General features: G+C 42.7%; 1 protein-coding gene across 1 annotated transcript in view; it reads right to left on the bottom strand.

The window, feature by feature from the left end:
- The window catches only part of LOC109879188 (phosphomannomutase 2), a 30,366-nt gene extending 6,868 nt beyond the window's left edge, over window positions 1–23,498 (bottom strand). The window contains exons 1-7 of the mRNA XM_031815969.1: window positions 23,288–23,498; window positions 22,454–22,565; window positions 12,267–12,343; window positions 12,062–12,153; window positions 11,792–11,891; window positions 11,644–11,719; window positions 11,381–11,496 (exon numbers count right to left, since the gene is read on the bottom strand). Of these exons, the coding sequence (XP_031671829.1) occupies window positions 11,381–11,496; window positions 11,644–11,719; window positions 11,792–11,891; window positions 12,062–12,153; window positions 12,267–12,343; window positions 22,454–22,565; window positions 23,288–23,359 (645 nt within the window). The 5' untranslated portion in view covers window positions 23,360–23,498. The remainder of the gene's footprint in view (window positions 1–11,380; window positions 11,497–11,643; window positions 11,720–11,791; window positions 11,892–12,061; window positions 12,154–12,266; window positions 12,344–22,453; window positions 22,566–23,287) is intronic.
- Between the last annotated feature and the right edge of the window lie 899 nt (window positions 23,499–24,397).

Here is a 24,397-nt window from a genome sequence, read left to right as displayed (position 1 = left end):
ATCATAAAGCTATAACACGGTTGTCATCATCATAAAGCTATAACACGGTTGTCGTCGCCATAAAGCTATAACACGGTTGTCATCATAAAGCTATAACACGGTTGTCGTCGTCATAAAGCTATAACACGGTTGTCGTCGTCATTATAAAGCTATAACACGGTTGTCATCATCATAAAGCTATAACACGGTTGTCATCATCATGAAGCTATAACACGGTTGTCATCATAAAGCTATAACACGGTTGTCGTCGTCATAAAGCTATAACACGGTTGTCGTCGTCATAAAGCTATAACACGGTTGTCGTCGCCATAAAGCTATAACGCGGTTGTCGTCGCCATAAAGCTATAACGCGGTTGTCGTCGCCATAAAGCTATAACACGGTTGTCGTCGCCATAAAGCTATAACACGGTTGTCATCATAAAGCTATAACACGGTAGTCGTCGTCATAAAGCTATAACACGGTCGTCGTCGTCATAAAGCTATAACACGGTCGTCGTCGTCATAAAGCTATAACACGGTCGTCGTCATAAAGCTATAACACGGTCGTCGTCATAAAGCTATAACACGGTCGTCATCATCATAAAGCTATAACACGGTTGTCGTCGCCATAAAGCTATAACACGGTTGTCGTCATAAAGCTATAACACGGTTGTCGTCATAAAGCTAGAACACGGTTGTCGCCATAAAGCTAGAACACGGTTGTCGTCATAAAGCTATAACACGGTTGTCGTCATAAAGCTATAACACGGTTGTCGTCGCCATAAAGCTAGAACACGGTTGTCGTCGCCATAAAGCTAGAACACGGTTGTCGTCGCCATAAAGCTAGAACACGGTTGTCGTCATAAAGCTAGAACACGGTTGTCGTCATAAAGCTATAACACGGTTGTCGCCATAAAGCTATAACACGGTTGTCGTCATAAAGCTATAACACGGTTGTCGTCGCCATAAAGCTAGAACACGGTTGTCGTCGCCATAAAGCTAGAACACGGTTGTCGCCATAAAGCTATAACACGGTTGTCATCATAAAGCTAGAACACGGTTGTCGTCGTCATAAAGCTAGAACACAGTTGTCGTCATAAAGCTATAACACGGTTGTCGTCATAAAGCTATAACACGGTTGTCGTCGTCATAAAGCTATAACACGGTTGTCGTCGTCATAAAGCTATAACACGGTTGTCGTCGTCATAAAGCTATAACACGGTCGTCATCATAAAGCTATAACACGGTCGTCGTCGTCATAAAGCTATAACACGGTCGTCGTCGTCATAAAGCTATAACACGGTCGTCATCATAAAGCTATAACACGGTTGTCGTCGCCATAAAGCTAGAACACGGTTGTCGTCATAAAGCTAGAACACGGTTGTCGTCATAAAGCTAGAACACGGTTGTCGTCATAAAGCTAGAACACGGTTGTCGTCATAAAGCTAGAACACGGTTGTCGCCATAAAGCTATAACACGGTTGTCGTCATAAAGCTATAACACGGTTGTCGTCGCCATAAAGCTATAACACTGTTGTCGTCGCCATAAAGCTATAACACGGTTGTCGTCGCCGTAAAGCTATAACACGGTTGTCGTCGTCGTAAAGCCATAACACGGTTGTCGTCGTCGTAAAGCCATAACACGGTTGTCGTCGTCATAAAGCTATAACACGGTTGTCGTCGTCATAAAGCTATAACACGGTTGTCGTCGCCATAAAGCTAGAACACGGTTGTCGTCATAAAGCTATAACACGGTTGTCGTCGCCATAAAGCTATAACACGGTTATCGTCGTCGTTGTCGTAAAGCTATAACACGGTCGTCATCATAAAGCTATAACACGGTTGTCGTCGCCATAAAGCTATAACACGGTTGTCGTCGCCATAAAGCTATAACACGGTTATCGTCGTCGTTGTCGTAAAGCTATAACACGGTCGTCATCATAAAGCTATAACACGGTTGTCGTCGTCATAAAGCTATAACACGGTTGTCGTCATAAAGCTATAACACGGTTGTCGTCATAAAGCTATAACACGGTTGTCGTCATAAAGCTATAACACGGTTGTCGTCGCCATAAAGCTATAACACGGTTGTCGTCGCCATAAAGCTATAACACGGTTGTCGTCGCCATAAAGCTATAACACGGTTGTCGTCGCCATAAAGCTATAACACGGTTGTCGTCGCCATAAAGCTATAACACGGTTGTCGTCGCCATAAAGCTATAACACGGTTGTCGTCGCCATAAAGCTATAACACGGTCGTCGTCATAAAGCTATAACACGGTTGTCATCATAAAGCTATAACACGGTTGCCGTCGTCATAAAGCTATAACACGGTTGTCGTCATAAAGCTATAACACGGTTGTCGTCATAAAGCTAGAACACGGTTGTCGCCATAAAGCTATAACACGGTTGTCGTCATAAAGCTATAACACGGTTGTCGTCGCCATAAAGCTAGAACACGGTTGTCGTCGCCATAAAGCTAGAACACGGTTGTCGCCATAAAGCTATAACACGGTTGTCATCATAAAGCTAGAACACGGTTGTCGTCGTCATAAAGCTAGAACACAGTTGTCGTCATAAAGCTATAACACGGTTGTCGTCGCCATAAAGCTATAACACGGTTGTCGTCGCCATAAAGCTATAACACGGTTGTCGTCGTCATAAAGCTATAACACGGTTGTCGTCGTCATAAAGCTATAACACGGTTGTCGTCGTCATAAAGCTATAACACGGTCGTCATCATAAAGCTATAACACGGTTGTCGTCGCCATAAAGCTAGAACACGGTTGTCGTCATAAAGCTAGAACACGGTTGTCGTCATAAAGCTAGAACACGGTTGTCGTCATAAAGCTAGAACACGGTTGTCGTCATAAAGCTATAACACGGTTGTCGCCATAAAGCTATAACACGGTTGTCGTCATAAAGCTATAACACGGTTGTCGTCATAAAGCTATAACACGGTTGTCGTCATAAAGCTATAACACGGTTGTCGTCGCCATAAAGCTATAACACGGTTGTCGTCGCCATAAAGCTATAACACGGTTGTCGTCGCCATAAAGCTGTAACACGGTTGTCGTCGCCATAAAGCTATAACACGGTTGTCGTCGCCATAAAGCTATAACACGGTTGTCGTCGCCGTAAAGCTATAACACGGTTGTCATCGTCGTAAAGCCATAACACGGTTGTCGTCGTCGTAAAGCCATAACACGGTTGTCGTCGTCATAAAGCTATAACACGGTTGTCGTCGTCATAAAGCTATAACACGGTTGTCGTCGCCATAAAGCTAGAACACGGTTGTCGTCATAAAGCTATAACACGGTTGTCGTCGCCATAAAGCTATAACACGGTTATCGTCGTCGTTGTCGTAAAGCTATAACACGGTCGTCATCATAAAGCTATAACACGGTTGTCGTCGCCATAAAGCTATAACACGGTTGTCGTCGCCATAAAGCTATAACACGGTTATCGTCGTCGTTGTCGTAAAGCTATAACACGGTCGTCATCATAAAGCTATAACACGGTTGTCGTCGTCATAAAGCTATAACACGGTTGTCGTCATAAAGCTATAACACGGTTGTCATCATAAAGCTATAACACGGTTGTCGTCATAAAGCTATAACACGGTTGTCGTCATAAAGCTATAACACGGTTGTCGTCGCCATAAAGCTATAACACGGTTGTCGTCGCCATAAAGCTATAACACGGTTGTCGTCGCCATAAAGCTATAACACGGTTGTCGTCGCCATAAAGCTATAACACGGTTGTCGTCGCCATAAAGCTATAACACGGTTGTGGTCGCCATAAAGCTATAACACGGTCGTCGTCATAAAGCTATAACACGGTCGTCATCATAAAGCTATAACACGGTTGTCGTCGTCATAAAGCTATAACACGGTTGTCGTCGTCATAAAGCTATAACACGGTTGTCGTCATAAAGCTAGAACACGGTTGTCGTCATAAAGCTAGAACACGGTTGTCGCCATAAAGCTATAACACGGTTGTCGTCATAAAGCTATAACACTGTTGTCGTCGCCATAAAGCTAGAACACGGTTGTCGTCGCCATAAAGCTAGAACACGGTTGTCGCCATAAAGCTATAACACGGTTGTCATCATAAAGCTAGAACACGGTTGTCGTCGTCATAAAGCTAGAACACAGTTGTCGTCATAAAGCTATAACACGGTTGTCGTCGCCATAAAGCTATAACACGGTTGTCATCATAAAGCTATAACACGGTTGTCGTCGTCATAAAGCTATAACACGGTTGTCGTCGTCATAAAGCTATAACACGGTTGTCGTCGTCATAAAGCTATAACACGGTCGTCATCATAAAGCTATAACACGGTTGTCATCATCATAAAGCTATAACACGGTTGTCATCATAAAGCTATAACACGGTTGTCATCATAAAGCTATAACACGGTTGTCGTCGCCATAAAGCTAGAACACGGTTGTCGTCATAAAGCTAGAACACGGTTGTCGTCATAAAGCTAGAACACGGTTGTCGTCATAAAGCTATAACACGGTTGTCGCCATAAAGCTATAACACGGTCGTCGTCGTCATAAAGCTATAACACGGTCGTCATCATAAAGCTATAACACGGTTGTCGTCGCCATAAAGCTAGAACACGGTTGTCGTCATAAAGCTAGAACACGGTTGTCGTCATAAAGCTAGAACACGGTTGTCGTCATAAAGCTAGAACACGGTTGTCGTCATAAAGCTAGAACACGGTTGTCGCCATAAAGCTATAACACGGTTGTCGTCATAAAGCTATAACACGGTTGTCGTCGCCATAAAGCTATAACACTGTTGTCGTCGCCATAAAGCTATAACACGGTTGTCGTCGCCGTAAAGCTATAACACGGTTGTCGTCGTCGTAAAGCCATAACACGGTTGTCGTCGTCGTAAAGCCATAACACGGTTGTCGTCGTCATAAAGCTATAACACGGTTGTCGTCGTCATAAAGCTATAACACGGTTGTCGTCGCCATAAAGCTAGAACACGGTTGTCGTCATAAAGCTATAACACGGTTGTCGTCGCCATAAAGCTATAACACGGTTATCGTCGTCGTTGTCGTAAAGCTATAACACGGTCGTCATCATAAAGCTATAACACGGTTGTCGTCGCCATAAAGCTATAACACGGTTGTCGTCGCCATAAAGCTATAACACGGTTATCGTCGTCGTTGTCGTAAAGCTATAACACGGTCGTCATCATAAAGCTATAACACGGTTGTCGTCGTCATAAAGCTATAACACGGTTGTCGTCATAAAGCTATAACACGGTTGTCGTCATAAAGCTATAACACGGTTGTCGTCGCCATAAAGCTATAACACGGTTGTCGTCGCCATAAAGCTATAACACGGTTGTCGTCGCCATAAAGCTATAACACGGTTGTCGTCGCCATAAAGCTATAACACGGTTGTCGTCGCCATAAAGCTATAACACGGTTGTCGTCGCCATAAAGCTATAACACGGTTGTCGTCGCCATAAAGCTATAACACGGTTGTCGTCGCCATAAAGCTATAACACGGTTGTCGTCGCCATAAAGCTATAACACGGTCGTCGTCATAAAGCTATAACACGGTTGTCATCATAAAGCTATAACACGGTTGCCGTCGTCATAAAGCTATAACACGGTTGTCGTCATAAAGCTAGAACACGGTTGTCGTCATAAAGCTAGAACACGGTTGTCGCCATAAAGCTATAACACGGTTGTCGTCATAAAGCTATAACACGGTTGTCGTCGCCATAAAGCTAGAACACGGTTGTCGTCGCCATAAAGCTAGAACACGGTTGTCGCCATAAAGCTATAACACGGTTGTCATCATAAAGCTAGAACACGGTTGTCGTCGTCATAAAGCTAGAACACAGTTGTCGTCATAAAGCTATAACACGGTTGTCGTCGCCATAAAGCTATAACACGGTTGTCGTCGCCATAAAGCTATAACACGGTTGTCGTCGTCATAAAGCTATAACACGGTTGTCGTCGTCATAAAGCTATAACACGGTTGTCGTCGTCATAAAGCTATAACACGGTCGTCATCATAAAGCTATAACACGGTTGTCGTCGCCATAAAGCTAGAACACGGTTGTCGTCATAAAGCTAGAACACGGTTGTCGTCATAAAGCTAGAACACGGTTGTCGTCATAAAGCTAGAACACGGTTGTCGTCATAAAGCTATAACACGGTTGTCGCCATAAAGCTATAACACGGTTGTCGTCATAAAGCTATAACACGGTTGTCGTCATAAAGCTATAACACGGTTGTCGTCATAAAGCTATAACACGGTTGTCGTCGCCATAAAGCTATAACACGGTTGTCGTCGCCATAAAGCTATAACACGGTTGTCGTCGCCATAAAGCTGTAACACGGTTGTCGTCGCCATAAAGCTATAACACGGTTGTCGTCGCCATAAAGCTATAACACGGTTGTCGTCGCCGTAAAGCTATAACACGGTTGTCATCGTCGTAAAGCCATAACACGGTTGTCGTCGTCGTAAAGCCATAACACGGTTGTCGTCGTCATAAAGCTATAACACGGTTGTCGTCGTCATAAAGCTATAACACGGTTGTCGTCGCCATAAAGCTAGAACACGGTTGTCGTCATAAAGCTATAACACGGTTGTCGTCGCCATAAAGCTATAACACGGTTATCGTCGTCGTTGTCGTAAAGCTATAACACGGTCGTCATCATAAAGCTATAACACGGTTGTCGTCGCCATAAAGCTATAACACGGTTGTCGTCGCCATAAAGCTATAACACGGTTATCGTCGTCGTTGTCGTAAAGCTATAACACGGTCGTCATCATAAAGCTATAACACGGTTGTCGTCGTCATAAAGCTATAACACGGTTGTCGTCATAAAGCTATAACACGGTTGTCATCATAAAGCTATAACACGGTTGTCGTCATAAAGCTATAACACGGTTGTCGTCATAAAGCTATAACACGGTTGTCGTCGCCATAAAGCTATAACACGGTTGTCGTCGCCATAAAGCTATAACACGGTTGTCGTCGCCATAAAGCTATAACACGGTTGTCGTCGCCATAAAGCTATAACACGGTTGTCGTCGCCATAAAGCTATAACACGGTTGTCGTCGCCATAAAGCTATAACACGGTTGTGGTCGCCATAAAGCTATAACACGGTCGTCGTCATAAAGCTATAACACGGTCGTCATCATAAAGCTATAACACGGTTGTCGTCGTCATAAAGCTATAACACGGTTGTCGTCGTCATAAAGCTATAACACGGTTGTCGTCATAAAGCTAGAACACGGTTGTCGTCATAAAGCTAGAACACGGTTGTCGCCATAAAGCTATAACACGGTTGTCGTCATAAAGCTATAACACTGTTGTCGTCGCCATAAAGCTAGAACACGGTTGTCGTCGCCATAAAGCTAGAACACGGTTGTCGCCATAAAGCTATAACACGGTTGTCATCATAAAGCTAGAACACGGTTGTCGTCGTCATAAAGCTAGAACACAGTTGTCGTCATAAAGCTATAACACGGTTGTCGTCGCCATAAAGCTATAACACGGTTGTCATCATAAAGCTATAACACGGTTGTCGTCGTCATAAAGCTATAACACGGTTGTCGTCGTCATAAAGCTATAACACGGTTGTCGTCGTCATAAAGCTATAACACGGTCGTCATCATAAAGCTATAACACGGTTGTCATCATCATAAAGCTATAACACGGTTGTCATCATAAAGCTATAACACGGTTGTCATCATAAAGCTATAACACGGTTGTCGTCGCCATAAAGCTAGAACACGGTTGTCGTCATAAAGCTAGAACACGGTTGTCGTCATAAAGCTAGAACACGGTTGTCGTCATAAAGCTATAACACGGTTGTCGCCATAAAGCTATAACACGGTTGTCGTCATAAAGCTATAACACGGTTGTCGTCATAAAGCTATAACACGGTTGTCGTCGCCATAAAGCTATAACACGGTTGTCGTCGCCATAAAGCTATAACACGGTTGTCGTCGCCATAAAGCTATAACACGGTTGTCGTCGCCATAAAGCTATAACACGGTTGTCGTCGCCATAAAGCTATAACACGGTTGTCGTCGTCGTAAAGCCATAACACGGTTGTCGTCGTCGTAAAGCCATAACACGGTTGTCGTCGTCGTAAAGCTATAACACGGTTGCCGTCGTCATAAAGCTATAACACGGTTGTCGTCGCCATAAAGCTATAACACGGTTATCGTCGTCGTTGTCGTAAAGCTATAACACGGTCGTCATCATAAAGCTATAACACGGTTGTCGTCGCCATAAAGCTATAACACGGTTGTCGTCGCCATAAAGCTATAACACGGTTATCGTCGTCGTTGTCGTAAAGCTATAACACGGTCGTCATCATAAAGCTATAACACGGTTGTCGTCGTCATAAAGCTATAACACGGTTGTCGTCATAAAGCTATAACACGGTTGTCATCATAAAGCTATAACACGGTTGTCGTCGCCATAAAGCTATAACACGGTTGTCGTCATAAAGCTATAACACGGTTGTCGTCATAAAGCTATAACACGGTTGTCGTCGCCATAAAGCTATAACACGGTTGTCGTCGCCATAAAGCTATAACACGGTTGTCGTCGCCATAAAGCTATAACACGGTTGTTGTCGCCATAAAGCTAGAACACGGTTGTCGTCATAAAGCTAGAACACGGTTGTCGTCATAAAGCTAGAACACGGTTGTCGTCATAAAGCTATAACACGGTTGTCGCCATAAAGCTATAACACGGTTGTCGTCATAAAGCTATAACACGGTTGTCGTCGCCATAAAGCTATAACACGGTTGTCGTCGCCATAAAGCTATAACACGGTTGTCGTCGCCATAAAGCTATAACACGGTTGTCGTCGCCATAAAGCTATAACACGGTTGTCGTCGCCATAAAGCTATAACACGGTTGTCGTCGCCGTAAAGCTATAACACGGTTGTCGTCGTCGTAAAGCCATAACACGGTTGTCGTCGTCGTAAAGCCATAACACGGTTGTCGTCGTCATAAAGCTATAACACGGTTGTCGTCGTCATAAAGCTATAACACGGTTGTCGTCGCCATAAAGCTAGAACACGGTTGTCGTCATAAAGCTATAACACGGTTGTCGTCGCCATAAAGCTATAACACGGTTATCGTCGTCGTTGTCGTAAAGCTATAACACGGTCGTCATCATAAAGCTATAACACGGTTGTCGTCGCCATAAAGCTATAACACGGTTGTCGTCGCCATAAAGCTATAACACGGTTATCGTCGTCGTTGTCGTAAAGCTATAACACGGTCGTCATCATAAAGCTATAACACGGTTGTCGTCGTCATAAAGCTATAACACGGTTGTCGTCATAAAGCTATAACACGGTTGTCATCATAAAGCTATAACACGGTTGTCGTCGCCATAAAGCTATAACACGGTTGTCGTCATAAAGCTATAACACGGTTGTCGTCATAAAGCTATAACACGGTTGTCGTCGCCATAAAGCTATAACACGGTTGTCGTCGCCATAAAGCTATAACACGGTTGTCGTCGCCATAAAGCTATAACACGGTCGTCGTCATAAAGCTATAACACGGTCGTCGTCATAAAGCTATAACACGGTTGTCGTCGTCATAAAGCTATAACACGGTTGTCATCATAAAGCTATAACACGGTTGTCGTCGTCATAAAGCTATAACACGGTTGTCGTCGTCATAAAGCTATAACACGGTTGTCATCATAAAGCTATAACACGGTTGTCGTCATCATAAAGCTATAACACGGTTGTCATCATAAAGCTATAACACGGTTGTCGTCGTCGTAAAGCCATACCACGGTTGTCGTCGTCGTAAAGCCATAACACGGTTGTCGTCGTCGTAAAGCCATAACACGGTTGTCGTCGTCGTAAAGCCATAACACGGTTGTCGTCGCCATAAAGCTATAACACGGTTGTCGTCGCCGTAAAGCTATAACACGGTTGTCGTCGTCGTAAAGCCATAACACGGTTGTCGTCGTCGTAAAGCCATAACACGGTTGTCGTCGTCATAAAGCTATAACACGGTTGTCGTCGTCATAAAGCTATAACACGGTTGTCGTCGCCATAAAGCTAGAACACGGTTGTCGTCATAAAGCTATAACACGGTTGTCGTCGCCATAAAGCTATAACACGGTTATCGTCGTCGTTGTCGTAAAGCTATAACACGGTCGTCATCATAAAGCTATAACACGGTTGTCGTCGCCATAAAGCTATAACACGGTTGTCGTCGCCATAAAGCTATAACACGGTTATCGTCGTCGTTGTCGTAAAGCTATAACACGGTCGTCATCATAAAGCTATAACACGGTTGTCGTCGTCATAAAGCTATAACACGGTTGTCGTCATAAAGCTATAACACGGTTGTCATCATAAAGCTATAACACGGTTGTCGTCGCCATAAAGCTATAACACGGTTGTCGTCATAAAGCTATAACACGGTTGTCGTCATAAAGCTATAACACGGTTGTCGTCGCCATAAAGCTATAACACGGTTGTCGTCGCCATAAAGCTATAACACGGTTGTCGTCGCCATAAAGCTATAACACGGTTGTCGTCGCCATAAAGCTATAACACGGTCGTCGTCATAAAGCTATAACACGGTCGTCGTCATAAAGCTATAACACGGTCGTCATCATAAAGCTATAACACGGTTGTCGTCGTCATAAAGCTATAACACGGTTGTCGTCGTCATAAAGCTATAACACGGTTGTCGTCGTCATAAAGCTATAACACGGTTGTCATCATAAAGCTATAACACGGTTGTCGTCATCATAAAGCTATAACACGGTTGTCATCATAAAGCTATAACACGGTTGTCGTCGTCGTAAAGCCATACCACGGTTGTCGTCGTCGTAAAGCCATAACACGGTTGTCGTCGTCGTAAAGCCATAACACGGTTGTCGTCGTCGTAAAGCCATAACACGGTTGTCGTCATCATAAAGCTAGAACACTGTTGTCATCATAAAGCTATAACACGGTTGTCATCATAAAGCTATAACACGGTTGTCATCATAAAGCTATAACACGGTTGTCATCATAAAGCTATAACACGGTTGTCGTCGCCATAAAGCTATAACACGGTTGTCGTCGCCATAAAGCTATAACACGGTTGTCATCATAAAGCTATAACACGGTTGTCATCATAAAGCTATAACACGGTTGTCATCATAAAGCTATAACACGGTTGTCATCATAAAGCTATAACACGGTTGTCATCATAAAGCTATAACACGGTTGTCATCATAAAGCTATAACACGGTTGTCATCATAAAGCTATAACACGGTTGTCATCATAAAGCCATAACACGGTTGTCATCATAAAGCTATAACACGGTTGTCATCATAAAGCTATAACACGGTCGTCGTCATAAAGCTACTTACAGGTTTAGTTTTGTCTCCAAAGAAGTGTATGGTTTTATAGGAGTCTTTCTCTACCAGGCCCAGACAGTAACGCTTGTCCCAGCCCTCTGGGAACACATCAAAACTGATCTGACCACCTGCAGAGTTGGAGCGAGGAAGAGTGGGGGGAGAGAAGGAGATTAGAGGTCAGACTCACCTATAGAGAAGTGTTTAGGATTAGAGGTCAAACTCACTTATAGAGAAGTCCTTAGGGTTCGAGGTCAGGGTTTAGAAGTCAGACTCACCTATAGAGAAGGTCAGTCCTTTGCCTTTAAACTCCTCTTGAAGAACGGCAACAAACTTCTCTCTGATTCGTTCTTTCTGTTGAGAGACAGCGGTCAATCAAAGTGACCTAACGACACAGACTGACAGACAGACATCATCCCTCCATACTTGGTCCAGCTGGTAGAACTCTATCCTCTCCTCCTGACTACAGCTCCGCCCGACCGGTGACACGTTCAACATTCCATTACGGAACTCTATAAACGTCCCCCTGAGGAGACACAGACAGACAGAGGTGGGGTGAGCGTGTGTGAGAGAGAGAGAGAGAGAGACGGGGTGAGTGTGTGTGAGAGAGAGAGAATGTGTACCTCTTCCTGGGTAGTGTAATCTAGGCCAGGTAGTTGACACAGACAGAGATGGTGTGAGAGAGAGAGAGCGTACCTCTTCCTGGGTAGTGTAATCTTGGCCAGGTAGTTGAGACAGAAGTTGATGAAGTCTTGAAGAAGATCCTCCCCCATGTACGCCTGGATACTCTGAAACAACCAATCACAGCCCTGGATCCTCTGAAACAACCAGTGACTACAACGTGTCCATTTTGGTCAATAAACCACATGAGAGCATCAAAGGTTAGAGGTCAGGGTCTTACCTGTACTGCTACCAGCTGTCCATTCTGATAGGCCACCAATCCGTTTTCAGCAAATAGATAGTCCACCTTCTCGACCACTACGACACACAAATGCCCACATTACTACACAGTGTGTGTGTGTGTATTGCGGTAAACTATTTAATATAGTAAACTATTGACTAACTAAAACTCACCCGTTGTGAATGACTCATTAATGCAGTAAAGATCAATGATGTTTTAGTGTGTGTGTGTCACGACCTTTACAGAGAAGAGCTGAGAAGGTCAGAGCAGCTAAATACAACCTGACAGATCAGTTGACTCTCTCTCTCTCACTCACACACAGTGTAGATTCGCTGATCTTGATTCCATAGTGAGACGTTATTGGTTGATCAGTGATTCTGCAGAGCAGAATATATATTATATTAATTTATATTTATGATAAACTGGTTAGTTTGGGTCCTGAATGCTGACGGCTGAAACATTCGGAAAGTATTCAGACATCTTGTTGTGTTACAGCCTCATACTAAAGTATTCAGACATCTTGTTGTGTTACAGCCTCATACTAAACTAAAGTATTCAGACATCTTGTTGTGTTACAGCCTCATACTAAAGTATTCAGACATCTTGTTGTGTTACAGCCTCATACTAAACTAAAGTATTCAGACATCTTGTTGTGTTACAGCCTCATACTAAACTAAAGTATTCAGACATCTTGTTATGTTACAGCCTCATACTAAACTAAAGTATTCAGACATCTTGTTGTGTTACAGCCTCATACTAAACTAAAGTATTCAGACATCTTGTTATGTTACAGCCTCATACTAAAGTATTCAGACATCTTGTTGTGTTACAGCCTCATACTAAACTAAAGTATTCAGACATCTTGTTGTGTTACAGCCTCATACTAAACTAAAGTATTCAGACATCTTGTTGTGTTACAGCCTCATACTAAACTAAAGTATTCAGACATCTTGTTATGTTACAGCCTCATACTAAACTAAAGTATTCAGACATCTTGTTGTGTTACAGCCTCATACTAAACTAAAGTATTCAGACATCTTGTTGTGTTACAGCCTCATACTAAACTAAAGTATTCAGACATCTTGTTGTGTTACAGCCTCATACTAAACTAAAGTATTCAGACATCTTGTTGTGTTACAGCCTCATACTAAACTAAAGTATTCAGACATCTTGTTGTGTTACAGCCTCATACTAAACTAAAGTATTCAGACATCTTGTTGTGTTACAGCCTCATACTAAACTAAAGTATTCAGACATCTTGTTGTGTTACAGCCTCATACTAAACTAAAGTATTCAGACATCTTGTTATGTTACAGCCTCATACTAAACTAAAGTATTCAGACATCTTGTTGTGTTACAGCCTCATACTAAACTAAAGTATTCAGACATCTTGTTATGTTACAGCCTCATACTAAAGTATTCAGACATCTTGTTGTGTTACAGCCTCATACTAAACTAAAGTATTCAGACATCTTGTTGTGTTACAGCCTCATACTAAAGTATTCAGACATCTTGTTGTGTTACAGCCTCATACTAAACTAAAGTATTCAGACATCTTGTTGTGTTACAGCCTCATACTAAAGTATTCAGACATCTTGTTATGTTACAGCCTCATACTAAACTAAAGTATTCAGACATCTTGTTGTGTTACAGCCTCATACTAAACTAAAGTATTCAGACATCTTGTTGTGTTACAGCCTCATACTAAAGTATTCAGACATCTTGTTGTGTTACAGCCTCATACTAAACTAAAGTATTCAGACATCTTGTTGTGTTACAGCCTCATACTAAAGTATTCAGACATCTTGTTATGTTACAGCCTCATACTAAAGTATTCAGACATCTTGTTGTGTTACAGCCTCATACTAAACTAAAGTATTCAGACATCTTGTTGTGTTACAGCCTCATACTAAACTAAAGTATTCAGACATCTTGTTGTGTTACAGCCTCATACTAAACTAAAGTATTCAGACATCTTGTTGTGTTACAGCCTCATACTAAACTAAAGTATTCAGACATCTTGTTGTGTTACAGCCTCATACTAAACTAAAGTATTCAGACATCTTGTTATGTTACAGCCTCATACTAAACTAAAGTATTCAGACATCTTGTTGTGTTACAGCCTCATACTAAACTAAAGTATTCAGACATCTTGTTGTGTTACAGCCTCATACTAAACTAAAGTATTCAGACATCTTGTTATGTTACAGCCTCATACTAAACTAAAGTATTCAGACATCTTGTTGTGTTACAGCCTCATACTAAACTAAAGTATTCAGACATCTTGTTGTGTTACAGCCTCATACTAAACTAAAGTATTCAGACATCTTGTTGTGTTACAGCCTCATACTAAACTAAAGTATTCAGACATCTTGTTGTGTTACAGCCTCATACTAAACTAAAGTATTCAGACATCTTGTTGTGTTACAGCCTCATACTAAACTAAAGTATTCAGACATCTTGTTGTGTTACAGCCTCATACTAAACTAAAGTATTCAGACATCTTGTTATGTTACAGCCTCATACTAAACTAAAGTATTCAGACATCTTGTTGTGTTACAGCCTCATACTAAACTAAAGTATTCAGACATCTTGTTGTGTTACAGCCTCATACTAAACTAAAGTATTCAGACATCTTGTTGTGTTACAGCCTCATACTAAAGTATTCAGACATCTTGTTGTGTTACAGCCTCATACTAAACTAAAGTATTCAGACATCTTGTTGTGTTACAGCCTCATACTAAAGTATTCAGACATCTTGTTATGTTACAGCCTCATACTAAAGTATTCAGACATCTTGTTGTGTTACAGCCTCATACTAAACTAAAGTATTCAGACATCTTGTTGTGTTACAGCCTCATACTAAACTAAAGTATTCAGACATCTTGTTGTGTTACAGCCTCATACTAAACTAAAGTATTCAGACATCTTGTTGTGTTACAGCCTCATACTAAAGTATTCAGACATCTTGTTATGTTACAGCCTCATACTAAACTAAAGTATTCAGACATCTTGTTGTGTTACAGCCTCATACTAAACTAAAGTATTCAGACATCTTGTTGTGTTACAGCCTCATACTAAAGTATTCAGACATCTTGTTGTGTTACAGCCTCATACTAAACTAAAGTATTCAGACATCTTGTTGTGTTACAGCCTCATACTAAAGTATTCAGACATCTTGTTATGTTACAGCCTCATACTAAAGTATTCAGACATCTTGTTGTGTTACAGCCTCATACTAAAGTATTCAGACATCTTGTTGTGTTACAGCCTCATACTAAACTAAAGTATTCAGACATCTTGTTGTGTTACAGCCTCATACTAAAGTATTCAGACATCTTGTTGTGTTACAGCCTCATACTAAACTAAAGTATTCAGACATCTTGTTGTGTTACAGCCTCATACTAAACTAAAGTATTCAGACATCTTGTTATGTTACAGCCTCATACTAAACTAAAGTATTCAGACATCTTGTTGTGTTACAGCCTCATACTAAACTAAAGTATTCAGACATCTTGTTGTGTTACAGCCTCATACTAAAGTATTCAGACATCTTGTTGTGTTACAGCCTCATACTAAACTAAAGTATTCAGACATCTTGTTGTGTTACAGCCTCATACTAAACTAAAGTATTCAGACATCTTGTTGTGTTACAGCCTCATACTAAACTAAAGTATTCAGACATCTTGTTGTGTTACAGCCTCATACTAAACTAAAGTATTCAGACATCTTGTTGTGTTACAGCCTCATACTAAACTAAAGTATTCAGACATCTTGTTGTGTTACAGCCTCATACTAAAGTATTCAGACATCTTGTTATGTTACAGCCTCATACTAAACTAAAGTATTCAGACATCTTGTTATGTTACAGCCTCATACTAAACTAAGTATTCAGACATCTTGTTGTGTTACAGCCTCATACTAAACTAAAGTATTCAGACATCTTGTTGTGTTACAGCCTCATACTAAAGTATTCAGACATCTTGTTGTGTTACAGCCTCATACTAAACTAAAGTATTCAGACATCTTGTTGTGTTACAGCCTCATACTAAACTAAAGTATTCAGACATCTTGTTGTGTTACAGCCTCATACTAAAGTATTCAGACATCTTGTTATGTTACAGCCTCATACTAAAGTATTCAGACATCTTGTTGTGTTACAGCCTCATACTAAACTAAAGTATTCAGACATCTTGTTATGTTACAGCCTCATACTAAACTAAAGTATTCAGACATCTTGTTGTGTTACAGCCTCATACTAAACTAAAGTATTCAGACATCTTGTTGTGTTACAGCCTCATACTAAAGTATTCAGACATCTTGTTGTGTTACAGCCTCATACTAAACTAAAGTATTCAGACATCTTGTTGTGTTACAGCCTCATACTAAACTAAAGTATTCAGACATCTTGTTGTGTTACAGCCTCATACTAAACTAAAGTATTCAGACATCTTGTTGTGTTACAGCCTCATACTAAACTAAAGTATTCAGACATCTTGTTGTGTTACAGCCTCATACTAAACTAAAGTATTCAGACATCTTGTTGTGTTACAGCCTCAAACTAAAGTATTCAGACATCTTGTTATGTTACAGCCTCATACTAAAGTATTCAGACATCTTGTTGTGTTACAGCCTCATACTAAACTAAAGTATTCAGACATCTTGTTGTGTTACAGCCTCATACTAAACTAAAGTATTCAGACATCTTGTTGTGTTACAGCCTCATACTAAACTAAAGTATTCAGACATCTTGTTGTGTTACAGCCTCATACTAAAGTATTCAGACATCTTGTTGTGTTACAGCCTCATACTAAACTAAAGTATTCAGACATCTTGTTGTGTTACAGCCTCATACTAAAGTATTCAGACATCTTGTTATGTTACAGCCTCATACTAAACTAAAGTATTCAGACATCTTGTTGTGTTACAGCCTCATACTAAACTAAAGTATTCAGACATCTTGTTGTGTTACAGCCTCATACTAAACTAAAGTATTCAGACATCTTGTTGTGTTACAGCCTCATACTAAACTAAAGTATTCAGACATCTTGTTGTGTTACAGCCTCATACTAAACTAAAGTATTCAGACATCTTGTTGTGTTACAGCCTCATACTAAACTAAAGTATTCAGACATCTTGTTGTGTTACAGCCTCATACTAAAGTATTCAGACATCTTGTTGTGTTACAGCCTCATACTAAACTAAAGTATTCAGACATCTTGTTGTGTTACAGCCTCATACTAAACTAAAGTATTCAGACATCTTGTTGTGTTACAGCCTCATACTAAACTAAAGTATTCAGACATCTTGTTGTGTTACAGCCTCATACTAAACTAAAGTATTCAGACATCTTGTTGTGTTACAGCCTCATACTAAACTAAAGTATTCAGACATCTTGTTGTGTTACAGCCTCATACTAAACTAAGTATTCAGACATCTTGTTGTGTTACAGCCTCATACTAAACTAAAGTATTCAGACATCTTGTTGTGTTACAGCCTCATACTAAAGTATTCAGACATCTTGTTGTGTTACAGCCTCATACTAAACTAAAGTATTCAGACATCTTGTTATGTTACAGCCTCATACTAAAGTATTCAGACATCTTGTTGTGTTACAGCCTCATACTAAACTAAAGTATTCAGACATCTTGTTATGTTACAGCCTCATACTAAACTAAAGTATTCAGACATCTTGTTGTGTTACAGCCTCATACTAAAGTATTCAGACATCTTGTTGTGTTACAGCCTCATACTAAACTAAAGTATTCAGACATCTTGTTATGTTACAGCCTCATACTAAACTAAAGTATTCAGACATCTTGTTATGTTACAGCCTCAAACTAAAGTATTCAGACATCTTGTTGTGTTACAGCCTCATACTAAACTAAAGTATTCAGACATCTTGTTGTGTTACAGCCTCATACTAAACTAAAGTATTCAGACATCTTGTTGTGTTACAGCCTCATACTAAACTAAAGTATTCAGACATCTTGTTGTGTTACAGCCTCATACTAAACTAAAGTATTCAGACATCTTGTTATGTTACAGCCTCATACTAAACTAAAGTATTCAGACATCTTGTTGTGTTACAGCCTCATACTAAACTAAAGTATTCAGACATCTTGTTGTGTTACAGCCTCATACTAAACTAAAGTATTCAGACATCTTGTTGTGTTACAGCCTCATACTAAACTAAAGTATTCAGACATCTTGTTGTGTTACAGCCTCATACTAAAGTATTCAGACATCTTGTTGTGTTACAGCCTCATACTAAACTAAAGTATTCAGACATCTTGTTGTGTTACAGCCTCATACTAAACTAAAGTCTTCAGACATCTTGTTGTGTTACAGCCTCATACTAAACTAAAGTATTCAGACATCTTGTTGTGTTACAGCCTCATACTAAACTAAAGTATTCAGACATCTTGTTGTGTTACAGCCTCATACTAAAGTATTCAGACATCTTGTTGTGTTACAGCCTCATACTAAACTAAAGTATTCAGACATCTTGTTGTGTTACAGCCTCATACTAAACTAAAGTATTCAGACATCTTGTTGTGTTACAGCCTCATACTAAACTAAAGTATTCAGACATCTTGTTATGTTACAGCCTCATACTAAACTTGTGATGTTCGATGGGGTTCAAGTCCGGGCTCTGGCTGGGCCACTCAAGGACATTCAGAGACTTGTCCCGAAGCCACTCCTGCGTTGTCTTGGCTGTGTGCTTAGGGTCGTTGTCCTGTTGGAAGGTGAACCTTCTCCCCAGTCTGAGGTCCTGCGTACCCTGGAGCAGGTTTTCATCAAGGAACTCTCTCTACTTTGCTCCGTTCATCTTTCCCTTGATCCTGACGAGTCTCCCAGTCCCTGCCACTGAAAAACATCCTCACACCATGATGCTGCCACCACCATGCTTCACCGTAGGGATGGTGCCAGGTTTCCTACAGACATGGTGCTTGGCATTCAGGCCAAAGAGTTCAATCTTGAATTCATCAGACCTGAGAATCTTGTTTCTCATGGTCATAGTCCTTTAGGTGTCTTTTGTTAATCTCCAAGCGGGCTGTCATGTGCCTTTTACTGAGGAGTGGCTTCCGTCTGGCCACTCTACCATAAAGGCCTGATTGGTGGTGTAAACTGGCTAGTTTAACAGCATTCCAGCCATGTTTACAGTATATCAGACTATGTACTTGGTATTTGACCTTGGACTGTTCCAGTACAGCATTATTCTTTATACTAGTACTCCAATGAAAAGAAATACTATTTCAGAACACAAGGCTGGAAAAACCATGTGCTTATGTATCTATATGCCAACAGCACAACATTGCATAACACAGTTAATGTCTGTTGGTGTCTCTACACTGAGATCTACACCATAGTGTTAATGTCTGTTGGTGGCTCTACACTGAGATCTACACCATAGTGTTAATGTCTGTTGGTGGCTCTACACTGAGATCTACACCATAGTGTTAATGTCTGTTGGTGGCTCTACACTGAGAACTACACCATAGTGTTAATGTCTGTTGGTGGCTCTACACTGAGAACTACACCATAGTGTTAATGTCTGTTGGTGTCTCTACACTGAGATCTACACCATAGTGTTAATGTCTGTTGGTGGCTCTACACTGAGAACTACACCATAGTGTTAATGTCTGTTGGTGGCTCTACACTGAGAACTACACCATAGTGTTAATGTCTGTTGGTGGCTCTACACTGAGAACTACACCATAGTGTTAATGTCTGTTGGTGGCTCTACACTGAGATCTACACCATAGTGTTAATGTCTGTTGGTGGCTCTACACTGAGATCTACACCATGTGCTTATGTATCTATATGCCAACAGCACAACATTGCATAACACAGTTAATGTCTGTTGGTGGCTCTACACTGAGATCTACACCATGTGCTTATGTATCTATATGCCAACAGCACAACATTGCATAACACAGTTAATGTCTGTTGGTGGCTCTACACTGAGATCTACACCATAGTGTTAATGTCTGTTGGTGGCTCTACACTGAGAACTACACCATAGTGTTAATGTCTGTTGGTGGCTCTACACTGAGATCTACACCATAGTGTTAATGTCTGTTGGTGGCTCTACACTGAGATCTACACCATAGTGTTAATGTCTGTTGGTGGCTCTACACTGAGATCTACACCATAGTGTTAATGTCTGTTGGTGGCTCTACACTGAGATCTACACCATAGTGTTAATGTCTGTTGGTGGCTCTACACTGAGATCTACACCATAGTGTTAATGTCTGTTGGTGGCTCTACACTGAGAACTACACCATGTGCTTATGTATCTATATGCCAACAGCACAACATTGCATAACACAGTTAATGTCTGTTGGTGGCTCTACACTGAGATCTACACCATGTGCTTATGTATCTATATGCCAACAGCACAACATTGCATAACACAGTTAATGAGAGCATTTGGATGATCCAGAAGAAGACTGGGAGAATGTCATATGGTCAGATGAAACCAAAATATAACTTTTTTGGTAAAAACTCAACTTGGAGGACAAAGAATGCTGAGTTGCATCCAAAGAACACCATACCTACTGTGAAGCATGGGGGTGGAAACATCATGCTTTGGGGCTGTTTTTCTGCAAAGGGACCAGGACGACTGATCCGTGTAAAGTAAAGAATGAATGGGGCCATGTATCGTGAGATTTGAGTGAAAACCTCCTTCCATCAGCAAGGGCATTGAAGATGCAACGTGGCTGGGTCTTTCAGCATGACAATGATCCCAAACAGGGCATGAGTTAAGGTGTGTCTGGGAAGGAGGGAGGGGGTGTGAGGAGTGGCTTCGTAAGAAGAATTTCAAGATCCTGGAGTGGCCCAGTCTCCAGATCTCAACCCCATAGAAAATCTTTGGAGGGAGTTGAAAGTCCGTGTTGCCCAGCAACAGCCCCAAAACATCACTGCTCTAGAGGAGATCTGCATGGAGGAATGGGCCAAAATACCAGCAACAGTGTGTGAAAAACATTTGACCTCTGTCATTGCCAACAAAGGGTATATAACAAAGTATTGAGATAAACTTTTGTTATTGACCAAATACTTATTTTCCACCATAATTTCCTAATTAATTCATAAAAAATCCTACAATGTGATTTTCTGGATTTCTTTTCTCATTTTGTCTGTCATAGTCGAAGTGTACCTATGATGAAAATTACAGGCCTCTCATCTTTTTAAGTGGGAGAACTTGCACAATTGGTGGCTGACTAAATACTTTTTGCCCCACTCTATGTTGGTAACCAGTTTATAATAGCAATAAGGACCCTGGGTGGGTTGTGGTATATTGCTTTTAAATATATTATCTCAAACTCACCCAGACACACCTTAACCACCTCCCTCCCTCCCTCCCAGACACCTTAACCCCCCTCCCTCCCTCCCTCCCAGACACACCTCAACCCCCTCCCTCCCTCCCAGACACACCTTAACCACCTCCCTCCCTCCCAGACACCTTAACCCCCTCCCTCCCTCCCTCCCAGACACACCTCAACCCCCTCCCTCCCTCCCTCCCTCCCAGACACACCTTAATCTCCTCCCTCCCTCCCAGACACAACTTAACCCCCTCCCTCCCAGACACAGCTCAACCCCCTCCCTCCCTCCTTCCCAGACACACCTCAACCCCCTCCCTCCCTCTCAGACACACCTTAACCCCCTCCCTCCCTCCCTCCCAGACACACCTTAACCCCCTCCCTCCCTCCCAGACACACCTTAACCCCCTCCCTCCCTCCCAGACACACCTTAACTCACGCCCTCCCTCCCAGACACACCTTAACTCACGCCCTCCCTCCCAGACACACCTTAACTCACGCCCTCCCTCCCAGACACACCTTAACCCCCTCCCTCCCTCCCAGACACACCTTAACCCCCTCCCTCCCTCCCAGACACACCTTAACCCCCTCCCTCCCTCCCAGACACACCTTAACCCCCTCCCTCCCTCCCAGACACACCTTAACCCCCTCCCTCCCTCCCAGACACACCTTAACCCCCTCCCTCCCTCCCAGACACACCTTAACTCACACCCTGCCAGACACACCTTAACGCCCTCCCTCCCTCTAAGACACACCTTAACTCACACCCTCCCTCCCAGACATACCTTAACCCCCTCCCTCCCAGCGACACCTTAACCCCCTCCCTCCCAGACACACCTTAACTCCCACACAGACACTCACCATCATCTCCCAGTTGTTCTTTGATCTTGATGAAGTCCGACCCCCCCACCACGCCGACTCGAACACGCCGCCGCAGACGCTGCAGAAAGTCCTCCATCCCGGGAGTCACCCTCTGAAACACACCAATACACGCTAGTACACTGCTACAACAACCAGTCAATCACATGGTCCTGCCTCGACCCCGGACGCGGTCCTGCCTCGACCCCGGACGCGGTCCTGCCTCGACCCCGGACGCGGTCCTGCCTCGACCCCGGACGCGGTCCTGCCTCGACCCCGGACGCGGTCCTGCCTCGACCCCGGACGCGGTCCTGCCTCGACCCCGGACGCGGTCCTGCCTCGACCCCGGACGCGGTCCTGCCTCGACCCCGGACGCGGTCCTGCCTCGACCCCGGACGCGGTCCTGCCTCGACCCTGGACACGGTCCTGCCTCGACCACGGATAGTCTATGTCATTCACCTGGTGACTAGCTAAACCATAGCACTCACTGTCTATTGCCTGGAGTGTGAACTAACAACGGTCCATTTGACCTGTCTGAGTTATTCAGGGTTAGTGAACATGGTTCTGTTCATCACCCCGTTTTGCAACAGAAACAGTTTATTCCAAACGTTTCGTAAAGAAAACTAGTTTATATTGGACAGATGCTGGTAGGTGTGAACTAACGTTAACGTTGGGTTCTTTTACCAGTCTGTTCGTTAGGTTAGTGGACTGTAGAAGGGGACCTATCGGTAGCAGTACCGTAGGATCTATCGGTAGCAGTACCGTAGGAACTATCGGTAGCAGTACCGTAGGATCTATCGGTAGCAGTACCGTGGGATCTATCGTTGGTCTACTTACCTGTCGGGCGGCAGTCAGCGTCCCGTCCACATCGAAGAGACACAGCGTCGTGGTGTCGACAGCTTCACTCATCTTGTTCGTAATAAATGTGTTGGTAAATGACGCCAGACGGTGTTGGAGGATTAGTTATTCGCCGTCATGGGACAGAGGACGGACAACTGATATGAGGCGGAAGAGACTAGTGGACGGACTGCAACGTCATCTGTGCTTTGTGTATACGGAAGTACTCCCTTTGTCCAATCACAGCGCGTTGTGGGCGTGGCTTTGTAACGTCGAATTCGCTCGTCATGTACGTTCGGGGAACGCCAAATATTTAGTTATTAGCCTGACCATTAAATACAGAATTATTGACCAACATAGAATTGAATAGTTTATTTTATTTGTCACCAGAGTCCAGCTGAATTGAGCTGTGAACAAGTTTCATAGGGTTTTGCACCACATCGTTTTTTATTTAACCAGGTACTAATGGGGATCCATAATACATACAAATACAGCCCTCAGAGAGGAGGAGGGTACATGATGAGGGTATGGACCAGAACAGGGTCATATAGCCCTCTGAGAGGAGGGTACATGATGAGGTTATGGACCAGAACAGGGTCATATAGCCAACAGCTCTGAGAGGAGGGTACATGATGAGGTTATGGACCAGAACAGGGTCATATAGCCCTCAGAGAGGAGGGTACATGATGAGGGTATGGCCCAGAACAGGGTCATATAGCCCTCTGAGAGGAGGGTACATGATGAGGGTATGGACCAGAACAGGGTCATATAGCCCTCAGAGAGGAGGGTACATGATGAGGTTATGGACCAGAACAGGGTCATATAGCCCTCAGAGAGGAGGGTACATGATGAGGGTATGGACCAGAACAGGGTCATATAGCCCTCTGAGAGGAGGGTACATGATGAGGGTATGGACCAGAACAGGGTCATATAGCCCTCAGAGAGGAGGGTACATGATGAGGGTATGGCCCAGAACAGGGTCATATAGCCCTCTGAGAGGAGGGTACATGATGAGGTTATGGACCAGAACAGGGTCATATAGCCCTCAGAGAGGAGGAGGAGGGTACATGATGAGGGTATGGACCAGAACAGGGTCATATAGCCCTCTGA

The sequence above is a fragment of the Oncorhynchus kisutch genome, unplaced genomic scaffold (assembly GCF_002021735.2).
Source record: "Oncorhynchus kisutch isolate 150728-3 unplaced genomic scaffold, Okis_V2 scaffold719, whole genome shotgun sequence".
Taxonomy (NCBI): domain Eukaryota; kingdom Metazoa; phylum Chordata; class Actinopteri; order Salmoniformes; family Salmonidae; genus Oncorhynchus; species Oncorhynchus kisutch.
This window is presented reverse-complemented; position numbering and strand designations above follow the sequence as displayed.